The 13,405-nt window shown below is 47.2% G+C and overlaps 1 protein-coding gene across 1 annotated transcript in view; it reads left to right on the forward strand.

Moving 5' to 3' along the window:
• Positions 1–13,405, forward strand: part of LOC146863614 (myosin-IIIb-like) — a 547,606-nt gene that overhangs the window by 125,637 nt on the left and 408,564 nt on the right. Inside the window, exons 5-6 of the mRNA XM_085627644.1 lie at positions 1,129–1,231; positions 1,867–2,023. Of these exons, the coding sequence (XP_085483770.1) occupies positions 1,129–1,231; positions 1,867–2,023 (260 nt within the window). The remainder of the gene's footprint in view (positions 1–1,128; positions 1,232–1,866; positions 2,024–13,405) is intronic.

A 13,405-nucleotide genomic window follows, 5' to 3' on the forward strand; every position in this document is an offset into this window, starting at 1 on the left:
GGGCAGGGAATATTGATGCTTGCCGGATTGAAAGGGGGACATGCCATCTCAGCTAGAGTAGAAGCTAGGAATTGCGTGGCATCACATTTCAGAGCGGCCATGCGGGGGCAAGCAGTGAAATACGTTAGTTCCACCCTTGATGTGTGGCACTTGGCAGAGCTGCATGTGGCTCTCACCAGTTGCTTCCCCCCCCCCCCCCACTGGTGCTCTTTCCCTGCCAGCTGCATGTTGATCTCACCCGTTACTCCCCCCCCCCCCCCCCCCTTCCAGCGGTGCTGCTCCCCCACCCACTGCATGTGGCTCTCACCAGTTGCCCATCCTCCACCTCCCACCTGCACCCTCGGCGATGCTCCCAGCTGTGTGTTGCTTTCGCCCGCGTACCCACTTTTGCCCCTGCCTCTGGTTTTGCTTCTGCCACCCGCCTTTACTTCTCCCATCCACTTTTTCTTTATTTAATAAAAATAAAAAAAAGTTGTGTGTTTTCCATTTTGTTATTGATCATTCTGAGATTGGTAACTAAATAGAAAAAAAATAGCACCTGTATCATTTTGTAGGCACACGCATGAATGGTGCATGAACCTACAAAAATGCTGCGGGTGGCCACATCTTTTTTTACACTTTAGCCATGCTGCACTGCATGTTGTCTTTGCTAATGCTTGTTAAATTTGTGATTCTCCTTTTAGCAAGATCATATGAGTATAATCTGTAGTTTTTGGTGTTGATAGAGAAATGTTATTTTATGTTGAGAGTGACTGTGTGTTCCATTTTTTCTGAAAATGTCTTTGGCTGGAATTATTTGCAACTTACTCCGGAGGATTTATGTTTTTTTGTCAAAGTTCACGCACTGCACCTACATGTTAAACCTTTAACTGTCTTTGAGGTGTTTATGGACTAGTGATGTTCCTTCATCCCACCACCTACAACCTCCAGCACTAGAGGAATTCTCCTGTTCTTTATCCTTCCACCACAAGTAATACATGTTCTGCATTTATAGATGTTCTTGTTCACCACAACTGGTCCATGTTCTACATATATACATGTTTTCATCCACCACATGTGATCTATGTTCTAAATTTATACATGTTCTCTTTAACCACGAGTGATCTAGGTTATGTATTTTGCTTGCAGGTGAACCCGCTCTTGGAAGCCTTCGGCAATGCCCAGACGGTCATGAATGACAACAGCAGCCGGTTTGGAAAGTACATCCAGCTGAGGTTCCACAACGGCACGGGTGAGTGTATGGAGGAGTTGGCGCTGGTGGTGCGCGACGGGGAGTGCTCAGAAGAGGAGGGCTCATTTTCTAGGCGTTGTGAGGTGCGATACTCAAGCAGATGGTGCGAGTAACGGATACAAAGCTTGATGACCAGAGAGCGCACCACATTGACCATTTGAAGATGGGTTGTCACCAGGAACTCAGCAGAGGACAGGGTGAATCCAAGAAGGGAGTGGGAGTGAAACTGAAGTCCTGCTTCCCTGAATGGAGGGGAGTAAAAAGTTGGTGAAAGTGCCAAGAGCCTAGTGTGTTGGAAAGGAAGAAGCAGGCTGAGAGGTTTAGTAGTGAACTTCTAAGCCCCAGGTACTGCAGTGAAGAATAGGGTCATGTTACCCTCAGGAGCGGCGACCCCAGGGGCATGGTACAGGATCACGAAAGTAGTCGAGTGAGGTCAGCGGGAAGAAGCAAAGGAGCTCTAAAAGTGGGAATATTTCAAGAGTCCACTGTTTCCTCACATTGTGGCCCAAGTCTCTCCATATAGAGCCTATGACCAGGTCTGTCTTGTTGCAAGAGTGAATCACTAACAAGAGTCTGGGGGGGTGAGTGCTGAGAGAGGTGTCCCTCTTCGCTGATTAGGACTCTTTTCTCTCCAGTTAAAGGGGCGAAGATCAATGAGTACCTCCTCGAGAAGTCCCGCGTGGCCCAGCAGGATGCTGGAGAGCGGAACTTCCACATCTTCTACTGCATGTTTGCGGGGATCTCAGCCACCGACAAGGAGATGTTCGGACTCCTGGATCCCACCTTGTACAGGTACACATGAAACTCATTCACATGGTGCAGGGAAGGTCTTGTGGACATATCATAAGGGCTATTTCTAGGCTTTGTCACCAGCCCTCAGCCAGAAGCTGCTCTTCAGAAGGGACCTGACTAGACGCAGACAAAGGTTTCTAGGTCTGTATGTCCCATTCATCCCAAGAGTCTTTGTGAGTGAATTGGAGCCCTCTTGGGTCAGATGGAGAGTTTGAGCATTTGAAGGGTTCTTCTACACAAGCCGTGTTCACGGGTTCTGTACATGCTCTTGATGATGCGGGTTAGAAGAAGTTGTGCTTCGACGGCTGTTCTATGCTATCCTGGTTTAGGAAGTTGACTTCAGTTGTTGGTTTCACACGTGTACTGGTTAACCACCAGTGTTTTGTATGATTGTTCATTAGGATTGAATAGTCACGTGGCTCATTGCTCAGCATTGCCACGCTGCTCTCAGATGTACCCACGCATTCTTCGAAGTCTATTGCTAATATTTTGTCTGTGCAATGACTATGAGGACGACGGAGTTCATGATGTGCCGCCATATTGGGAATGGTGTTGGCGATTGAGTGAAGGTGAAGTTGGCACGGTGGAGTCTGTGGTGAGGGTAGAGCATGCAGCACTGACACCTGTGGGGCAAAGCAGCGCAGATAAAGAGGACAGACTAGAACCGTAGGGGGCTGTTCACTCCGCAGCCCCTCCCTGCACTTCAGTGCCTGGCAAGCCAAGCTTCTTAGTCACCAGTACGGAATAGCGCTGCGGTCGGTCTATAACCACTAAGAATCCGGTCTAGAATGAGGAATCAGTGAATGACCAGGTGACAGATTTTACCTGGAGCAATACTGTAAAAAGAAGGCTCCATCCGTAGAGGTGACACAGCAGACATAGCCGAGTAGTGTCTTTAAGTTATTTATTGAGATCTTCACATCAAAGCTAGCAGCCCCACCAGGAGCAGCCTGCTAGCTGCTCAGCCCATCTTCCAACTGTCTGCACCCAAGCATTCCACTTATGTCCATCACACCAACATTCAATACAGAACACACACACACTGGCTGAGCAGCTAGGAACAAGGTAAAAGGGAACATTATAAATACAACAGGAAGATACTACATTATCTTCTCCCTTAAGAATTGAAAAACAATAAAGCCATACTTAAAATGAAATACAACTATACACACAATGTAGAAAGGAAGGCAATCGTCTATAGCCCAGGGATGAATGGTAAAAACCACACCTCAAGAGGGAACACAGACTAAGCAAAGGAGGGAAGAAGAATGAAGAATTTCAAACAAACTATCACCATCCTCCTCAAAACTTTTTAAAACAAAGAGAAAATTCAAAGAACGTTCAGCTCACAGACAAATAGTGAGATAACACGACAAGACAATCCACGTCAAACAATGTGCAGAGAAACATGGTAGAAACAGACTCTGAGAACTCAAACTCAGTGATGTGACACATGGGAGTAAAGCACCCCCAGAACTCAAACACTATGGGTGGACCACACCCATGTACGTTCTTCTTACTATGGGTGGAAGGCACCCATGTGCGTATTCCTATGTAAGGAACACAACCAAGAAAAATGTGGAGAAGGGACTATAACCCAACTTGCCACCCCGCATGTAAGGGTCAAAACATGCTAAAATGGGACTTCAACCCATAGTGCAGACTGTTAAAGGGACTGACACCCATTACTAATTACATAGGGGGGACTAACACCCCCTATAAACTGAGTAAATGGGACAAACGCCCATTACAAATAACGTAGGTGGGACGAACGCCCCTTAAAAGCTGAGTAGATGGGACTAACGCCCACTACGACAAACAAAATTGTGAAGCACAACATGACCAAATACCACCCAAGGTATAAAGAAGAATAAAGTGCGGCAACACAAAACTTTGACTTTGTCATGCAAACTCTTCACAAATACATCTTGTTTTTTATTTATTTTTTATTTATTTTTTTATTTTTTTAATTTAATTTGCCAGTACAAAAAACAAAAAAAGGAAAAGATTACAATATGTATTACAAAATGGCACCCATCCCCCACCCCACAAAAAGAGAAAAAACTTGCGTATGATTATGAGAAAAGAAAAAACACAGAGAAAAGGAAAAGAAAAAGAAAAGAAAAAAAAGAAAAGCGCATACATGATCCTGACTGTACAAGCCAAAGACTCATTTTTTCCCAAAGCTCTAGTCCCTTCGTCCGTCCCCTTCTTCCTTTCTTTGCATATATAGCGTTTTTTAAGTAGTATGTGGCAATAAAACGGGCTAACCAATGTGAGAACAATGGGGGCTCCGGATCTAACCAGGAGGAGGCCACACACAGCCTCCAGACAGCCATGGCAATAAAAATTAAGCCATCTCTTTTCAGCTGGGAGGGCTCGGTCTGTGTTCCTAGCAAGATAATGGTAGGATTCAAAATTATGGGCTGAGTTGTAACTTCACTTAAGAATTCCTGTATTCTGTTTAAGGTGATGGAAAGTTTTAAACATGTAGCGAAGATATGGATAGAGTGACCCCGTATTCCGCACATCTTGGACAGAGGGTGCCTTGGCCAGGGCCCCACTTCGCGATCTTACTAGGGGTGAGATATAGAAAAAAAAATAGTTTTAAAATGTTGCGACTGTAGTTTAGCTGAAATTAGAATGTTCTGTGAAAGGGAGAGTGAATTAAAAAAAGTGGTATTAGAAGTGTCAATTTTGCTGGACCATTTATCAGCTATGTTCTGTAGGTCATCGGGGTCTGTCTATTTATTATGTTATATAATAGACCAATTTGTGGCGAGACTGGCTTACGTATGATAAGTATGTCAATTTGTTTTTCACACATAGAGAGTGAGAGAATAAACAACATAGTTGCGTTCTCCCGGATAAACTTTTTTTCACAATCAGCAACTACTGTTAGACTGGTAGAATAACCCGATCTAAGGATGTATTGGGGTATTATTCAGCTACCTACTTATCAGGTGGAATATCAAAGACATTGAAGTAAAAGCCTCACTCACATAATGGTGACATGCTTCATCATAGGCAGATACTCCACACCCAGAGAAGATGGTACTCTCTGGGCGGACTCAACCAAAGATGTAATGGGAGTGCTTAGATAAATGAGTGGCTGGTCAAGCAGGGAACCAGATTGAGTTAAAAATACCTATGAGTATACCCCTCCTGAGTCCTTTATTCAAGGGTACTCATGGTATCAATAAAAACTTTATCTTGGGGTCGTTTTGAACTTAATTCTGTTCAAATGTACCCTCCATTGTATGCCAACATGTTTCGGCCCATATGGGTAGCCCGGTCGGGTCTGAGGGCCTTCGTCAGGGCGTTATGTTTCTGTGCCTTATTTTTAAGGTCCCTGCCGTGTAACAGTGCATGTGCTACATGCAACCCAAAACGTGAGGCCTAATGCAGTTACCTGTCCGTATATTAGCTCCAACTTCAGTAGACTTTCTACTGATTGATGCCTACTAGCATCATGCAGTTCTCATGTGTTCGGGTGCTGTCCTGTAGTCAAACATTCGTCAAGGACACCGCACCGCCGTTACACCTCGTAGAACACATCGTCTGCCATACTTCAATATCTTTGATATTCCACCTGATAAGTAGGTAGCTGAATAATACCCTAATACATCCTTAGATCGGGTTATTCTACCAGTCTAACAGTAGTCGCTGATTGTGAAAAAAAGTATGTCAATTTCCCAGAAGCCAGAAGGCCCACCTGCCTTCCTAGACAAAAAGTCAGATACACAGTAGTATTTAAAAGCGTCTTCATATTTGAGTTTAAACCTAGTCAGTAGCTCCGAAAAAGGGACCATCCCTTCACAGGTAACGAGGTCTCCTAATTTCAGTATGCCGGCCTTGTGCCAGTCTGAAAAGTAAGCCCTGCCGAATATAGCAGGTAGGTTGACATTGTTTAGTGTAGAAGTGTAAAAGTTAAGTCTACCCAGCCCAAAAAGTTTACGGATGCTGCGAAAGGTTTTAAAAGAGTTTAGTAGTGTCTTAAACCTCACCCTTTTGTAGTATCCGTAGGTGGTCTCCCGAAGTAGGCAGCCCCAGGACTGTTCACCCAGCAGTAGCTGAAAAGGCGTGGGGAGGCCTATGGTCTGGAGGGGTGGAGCCTCTTTTAGCAGTTCTGTGCTGTATTGTAGGACCGAGGCCCAATAGTAGAGTGTAATATTGGGAAAGGACCAACCCCCTCGCTCCTTTGGTAGACAAAGCTGCCTTAGTGCCCTCCTGGGTTGGGAGTAAGCCCAAATGAACTGTGTGAAAATTTGTTGAAATTTTAACAAATTGGATTTACTGAACTCCAGGGGTATTGTACGGAAGAAGTACAAGAGTTTGGGAAAATATGTCATTTTTATGACATTGCATCTGCCTACAAGGGTTGGATGCAAATTGTTAATTTGTTTCAGGGCCTTTTTTGTGTGTAGTGCCAAAGGGGCTAGGTTGTCTGTGACAATTTCATCTAAGTTTTATGAAATAGAGACTCCCAAGTATTTGGCTTTAGAGACAACTCGAAAGTCAGTCCATAAAACTTGACTGTTTATTATTATTTGGGTTTAGTTTTGGTTCAGAGCGTAGCCAGAAAGCCTCCCAAATTTTAGCGCCTCATTTTCAAGAGCCACTATGGTGTTTGAGGGGTCAGGTGAGGTGATGGCCAGGTCGTCGGCATAAGCCATGATCTTGATACAGCTTCCTTGGAGGTTGGCTGGGAGGATCTCGTTGTTCTTCTCTATTTGTTTGATGAAGGGGTCAAGGTAAAGGGCAAACAGCAGTGGGGAGCCTGGACAGACTTGCCTGGTACCCCGGGAGATCTTGAACTGTCCGGTTAGTTGACCGTTAACTGAGACACAGGCTGTTGGCTTAACATAGAGAGCTTGTACTGCCTGCGTGATCTTAGGTCCAAATCCCATTCTCTTTATGACTGCCCACAGAAATCGCCAGGAGACCCGATCGAAGGCTTTCTCAGCATCCAAGAGTGTAAGAGACATCGGGACTCCGGAAGCCTGTGCGGCGTCAAAAAGAGTATTAGCCCTTCTGACGTGTTTGGTTGTCCCTTTTTTTGGAATAAACCCGTGCTGCCACTCTGAAACCAACGATTCAACCACAGAAGAGATTCTATTAGCTAATATTTTGGAAAAGATTTTTGAGTCGCAGTTAATGAGTGTTATCGGTCGATATGAGCTCATCTCTATTGGAGATTTGTCCTTCTTTGGGAAGATAGCTATTCTGGCCATGGACCAGGATGTTGGTGGGGAAGTTCCATTAAATGTAGAAGTTATTACTTCTGTAAAAATTGTCTTAATCTGTGGAGCAAAGGACTTATAAAATTCTACTGGAATGCCATCTGGCCCAGTGGCTTTCCCGTCTGGCAAACTGTTAAGCGACTCCAATATCTCATCCCATGTGGGAGTTGTATCTAGTCTATTCATGTCTTCCAAAGGAAGAGATCTGAGGTTGACCTCACTAAGGTAATTGGTGGTCTCAAGGGCGATTAGGTCGCTAGGGCCACAGATCTCTTCAGTATAAAGCTTAGAATAAAAATCCTGAAATCCGTTTCGAATATGGTCTGAGTTGTTAGTCTCAACCCCTGATGTGAGTTTGATCGTACGAATCTCGTTATAGGAGACCTATTGCCTAGTCCTGACAGCCAAATGGTGTCCAATGTTGTCACTATACTCATAGTTTTTCTCCCGGGTACTTGCCCATTTTCAGGCGACCTTTTCTGCAAAAATTGCCCCAATTTCGGCTCTGGCCAACACTACCTCCTTCTGGGCTGTCTCGATGTTTTGTCCGGTCTGAATGTGGTGAGTCAGCTGAGTTTCAGCCTCCCTGAGCTTTCCTTGTAAGTTATTTATCACCGCTTTCTCTTTTTTGTTTTTGTGTATTGAGAAACCCAGGGTTTCGCCCCTGACCCCAGCTTTTAATGCTTCCCAAACTATCATAAGAGGGGCCGAGCCAACATTGAATTCCAGAAATTCCTCTATCCACCTTTGCATATGTGTTTTGTACAACTGGTCCTGGAGTAGAGCTTTTTCAAAGGTCCAAGTAGAGACCGCTTTGGCTTTCCCTAGGCCTGTAATATTGATAAGGGGATTATGATCGGACATAAAACGCGGGGCCAATTCAATAGTACAATTATTAATAAACGAGGATGAAAGGAAAAAATAATCTAGTCTAACAAGGGTGTGGTGCGGAGCAGAGTAGAAAGTATGCCCTGGCAAGGAAGGGTTTAAGCTTGCCCAACAATCTCTGAGACCGTGTACCTGTGCGAGGTCTATCAATGCCTGGTATACCTGTGGTTTCCTACCCTTGTATTTCCAGTGACTAACTGTCCCAGTTGGAGGGTAGATGCAAGTTCAAATCGCCACAAAGGACAATGGGGATGGGCCAGTGTGCCAATTCCCCGGAGACCGAATTTATAACTCCTGGATCGTCTCAGTTGCTCCCATAAATTGAGCACAGGGTAAAAGGGGGGTTATTTGAAACATGGCACTCAGAGATCACCCATCTGCCTAAGGGGTCAGCCTTGGCCCTGGGTGAGAAAATAGAGAGTTTTCTTTCAGCCAAAATACCCACTCCCTTGTTTTTTGAGCCCTGCGTAGTGGCCCCTAAGACTTGAAAGCCCATTGAATCTAATAAATATCTCTGAGAGCCCTCGATATGAGTTTCCTGGATACAATTGATATCCCCCCCCCAAAGAGCGAAGCCCTAGCGCAACGTTCTGTCTTTTTGAGCGGTCATTTAGCCCACAAATGTTAACGGAGACAATTCTTAGAGGGTTTGACTTAGCCATTTCTTAAAAAAAAGGAGGCCAACAAATGATAATAGTGCTATAAATTCCTGATGTCTTGTCTTATGCCATAGCAAGTACATCTTAGGTATGCATGTGTATATACAAAAAAAAAAAGCACATGGTGAATTTATCTGTGTAAAACTTTTCTCTTGTTGTGCCTTTCCCACCCCACCCCCGCCCCCCCCCCCCTTCTTCGAGCAATCAGGCAGTGCCTGAATGATGGAAATCAGCTTGAGCTACGACTGCTGGCCACGCCGGACTGATATAATCTATGACTATAGTTTTATAGGTTCAGCCGCATGCCCTTTTCCCTTAGCTCTTAGCTATCTTCAATAGTAACGTAATAAAATGAAGCGATATAGTAACAGCCTAAAGAAAAAAAAAACATACAGTAAAGAATACAACAAAATAGCAATTAGGGTAGCAGAGAGAAAAAGAAATAATGCCAGGAACAAAAAATAAAGAAGTTAATTTTAAGTCTGACTTCGTTCTTAAGCCCTGTTGAGCAAGTGTCATTTGTTCTTGCCTTTCAATTCCTCCAGGTATTCCCCTGCCTTAATCTCAGAGAGAAAAACCTTAGTGCTCCCGTTTAGTATTACTTTAAGCCTTGAGGGGACCATGAGAAACACTTCTGCCCCCAGTTGTTGAAAAGGGGAGATTAGTTGCCTCATACGCCATCTTCGTTCAACAGTCTGGTGGCAAAAGTCTGGTTTGGCAAAAAATGTTACACCATTTGCTCCCATCTTGGAGTTAAAGCGGGCCTGGTCATAACTCATCTGCCTAAGACGAAAGTTTCCAAAGTAAACGAGGAACACTCTAGGCTGCCCTCCTGACGAGTTGGCACTGCTATGTTGTCGCTTTTGATAGATGGGAAAACGGTGTGCCCTCTGGACTTCATAGTCCCAATCCCAGCCTGGATGATCTGGAAAGGAGTCTTTAAGTAGTTGAACTATAAAGTGCCGGGGGTCATCCCCCTCCTTCCCCCTCCGGAATGCCAAGAAAGCGGAGGTTGTTCCGGCGCTGACCATTTTCCTGGTCCTCCACCTTTGTCATCAAGTCCATCAAACAAGCGGGAAGCAAGATGGAAACGAGCTGAGTTGAGTTCACGCTGCTCGGCTGCTCACGCCGGACGCGTAACACTTGGCTAGCTGCCCTGCGCCGCCACTCGAGATGCCAGAACGTAGCGTTTTCGGCTCTGCAACGCATATACTAAAATTGCTCCTCTTGGAAAGGGGACTCGTATTGGAGATTTCATCCTGGCCGAGGGGCAGTCGGTCCGTTTTCACCCGTTACAAGAAGCTGGTGAAAAAAGCATTTGTTACGCTGTACATCGCTAAATACTCGATTTTGTGCTCTTCTCCCCTGGCACTTTCTGCAGCTACTACCGGGGCTGACGATCTCCAAGACCCCTGGACTGCTCTTTACAGAGATCCTTGCGAGGCGAATTTACTGAAACACAGCAGGTTTATTATGAGCACACGTCGGGCCCGGAGAGGCTCCAAACAAAAGACTCCCGTTATTACACCGGACCTTAAAGATGCAAAAGCCGCCAAAGAAGCTGCCGTCGCCGCTACTGAGGGAGCCACAAAACCTAAAAACGAGGTCAGTGGGGATAAGAAACCGCAGGGGAAACATGGGGGCAAGCCGGGGGGGGGGTGCTGTGCCTCGAGACAAAAATGCTGAGACCTCTCCCCCCCCCCCCCCCCCCCCCCCCTGCAAAAACTTTTTGGTACTTAAAAAAAACATCTTAAACACCAGTACGAAACCTCTATCCTCCCTCACCACCCACCTACCAGTAGATAACGCAAAGGTTGGGTGGGACACTCCAAACAGGGAATGGAGCTGACCCCGCTGCTCTATTCACTCTGCCAGAAAACGACTTGACTGAAATAAGAGCCCACAGGGTTTCAGGATGGGTCTTCCCCTGTCCCAGCGCCGCCACCACTACTCATAGACAGTAAAATTTCTCTGCCACAGCCCTTCCAACAGACACAGGAGTCTGGAAATGTATTCAGCAAGAACAACCCAGAGACCTCTCGGCTTATTTCTGATCCCGACCTCGGAGTAGGGGTTTACAAAGTAATTCAAAACCTGTCGGTACCCCCTGGTTCCCAGACCCCCTGGACTCCTGAAGCAGGGGGGGGAAGACTTCTACTCTGTATTAGACAGCACTCCAAACTCTTCTAATGAAGATGTCTCTGGAGAAGCTAGTGAAGAGGACAGTGAGACCTCACTTCAAACCACAGGCACAGTACAGCACCAGAAAAAGTCCGCCAGCAAAAACAGGCGTCGTAGTCATCTAAAATGGGATTACTCCGACTCTCAGGTATCATATCCCCTAGATGAAGACGATCCAAACTCTACTCAGTGGGGCAGTTCCAAGGGCCTACATGCTGAAATGGCTGGACCTTCTTTAGCTTCTATCTTGACTTCCATTAAGGAGTTCCACGAAGAAGTTCGGGCGGACAATCGAATCGCCAAAAATGCTGCAAAAAAATTGCAGGGTGGGCTAAGGCGTCTGAACAAAACCTGTGTAGACATTAGCGAGCGGGTTTCTATGGCAGAAACACGAATTGATCACCTGGAAACTGATGCTGCGATCACCAAAGAGCAGGGAGCGTCTAACACCACAAATACATCTTGTAATGTTTTTAAGACCCAGAACTCTAGCTGGTGAGCGACTTCTCACCCGAGTTGTGCTACTCTGGGCACACACACAGGTACAGTGCACCCCAAGTGAAAACTGTTAAACCATAGACCGTGGACTCATGTAAAACTTTAGCAACACAAAGTACAAAAACCAGTAAAGGTTAAAGTTCACAGAATGAGACTTCAGATCAAAAATCACAAAAAAACTGGTTAATCAATGGAGTTATAACAAAAAGAATGAAAACTAGTCTGTTGTAAAGACGATCGTCTTGTTGATTGCTCCATACATCACCTCCAGATAACCTGTCCACGCCATGCAACAATATACTGCCACACTGTCCACTGAAACACCACCACGGTTTAATGGGAGGGCAGAAAAACTTCTCACAGATCTGAACACTCCCCTCGCGCCGCACTCGTTGCAAAACGTGGTTGGACAATTTGAAGACTGAACACCAACTCGTAGCAACAGTTTCAGCCAACCTAAAGATGGCGGCACGCGGACAACGTCGCGCCGGATGGCTCCCGGCACGTTTGTGTTGCAATGGGCCTGTAAGCAGCCCAGGGCTTTGAAGAAATCACAACGTCAGCGAAGATCCAAAGAAGGAACACCAGGACCCCCCCATGACACGAGTAGGCACGCTCGCGCTGAAAGTGGCACGCTGTGGGCCGAATGTCAAGAGGTTACCAGGGACATTACAAAAATCACCAAAATGATCTTACCCCACGGCAAGCCTCACATGCAAAAATTGGTTCGTGCACAGTTTTGAAATGGCACAGTGGCAGTTAAACTGCCGACAACAGCGAGGGCACCCAAAGCGGAAACAAATAATTTTGACACACACAATGTCTCACCAAAAATGTACAGCAGGTACATGGACTGAATTCGTCACATTGGGCTCAACTTAACAAATAGCGGAGTGTCCCTGGAAGTCGAACCGCGGACAGGCTCCATACCAAACACTGTGCAGACTGTGCACTCCGTGTACCCGCAACCAGCGCTGCCAAGTCCACATCAAAAGGCACAAGCTGATTTGCAGTTGAGAATAAATAGCTAGCAAAACATGTTGTAGACCAAACGCACCTTGTCCCAAAGTGCAACTCCAAAACTGAATGACCAAAACCATAATCTTGAGTCCAACTTAATGCCAGTGGGCTGTCCGGTGTGAGGGAGACTGGTGGGGCTGCGAGGCGTGGGCTGTCCGGTGTGAGGGACACTGGTGGGGCTGCGAGGCGTGGGCTGTCCGGTGTGAGGGACACTGGTGGGGCTGCGAGGCGTGGGCTGTCCGGTGTGAGGGACACTGGTGGGGCTGCGAGGCGTGGGCTGTCCGGTGTGAGGGACACTGGTGGGGCTGCGAGGCGTGGGCTGTCCGGTGTGAGGGACACTGGTGGGGCTGCGAGGCGTGGGCTGTCCGGTGTGAGGGACACTGGTGGGGCTGCGAGGCGTGGGCTGTCCGGTGTGAGGGACACTGGTGGGGCTGCGAGGCGTGGGCTGTCCGGTGTGAGGGACACTGGTGGGGCTGCGAGGCGTGGGCTGTCCGGTGTGAGGGACACTGGTGGGGCTGCGAGGCGTGGGCTGTCCGGTGTGAGGGACACTGGTGGGGCTGCGAGGCGTGGGCTGTCCGGTGTGAGGGACACTGGTGGGGCTGCGAGGCGTGGGCTGTCCGGTGTGAGGGACACTGGTGGGGCTGCGAGGCGTGGGCTGTCCGGTGTGAGGGACACTGGTGGGGCTGCGAGGCGTGGGCTGTCCGGTGTGAGGGACACTGGTGGGGCTGCGAGGCGTGGGCTGTCCGGTGTGAGGGACACTGGTGGGGCTGCGAGGCGTGGGCTGTCCGGTGTGAGGGACACTGGTGGGGCTGCGAGGCGTGGGCTGTCCGGTGTGAGGGACACTGGTGGGGCTGCGAGGCGTGGGCTGTCCGGTGTGAGGGACACTGGTGGGG

Source organism: Triturus cristatus, chromosome 2_1 (assembly GCF_964204655.1).
Source record: "Triturus cristatus chromosome 2_1, aTriCri1.1, whole genome shotgun sequence".
NCBI classification, from domain to species: Eukaryota; Metazoa; Chordata; class Amphibia; order Caudata; family Salamandridae; genus Triturus; species Triturus cristatus.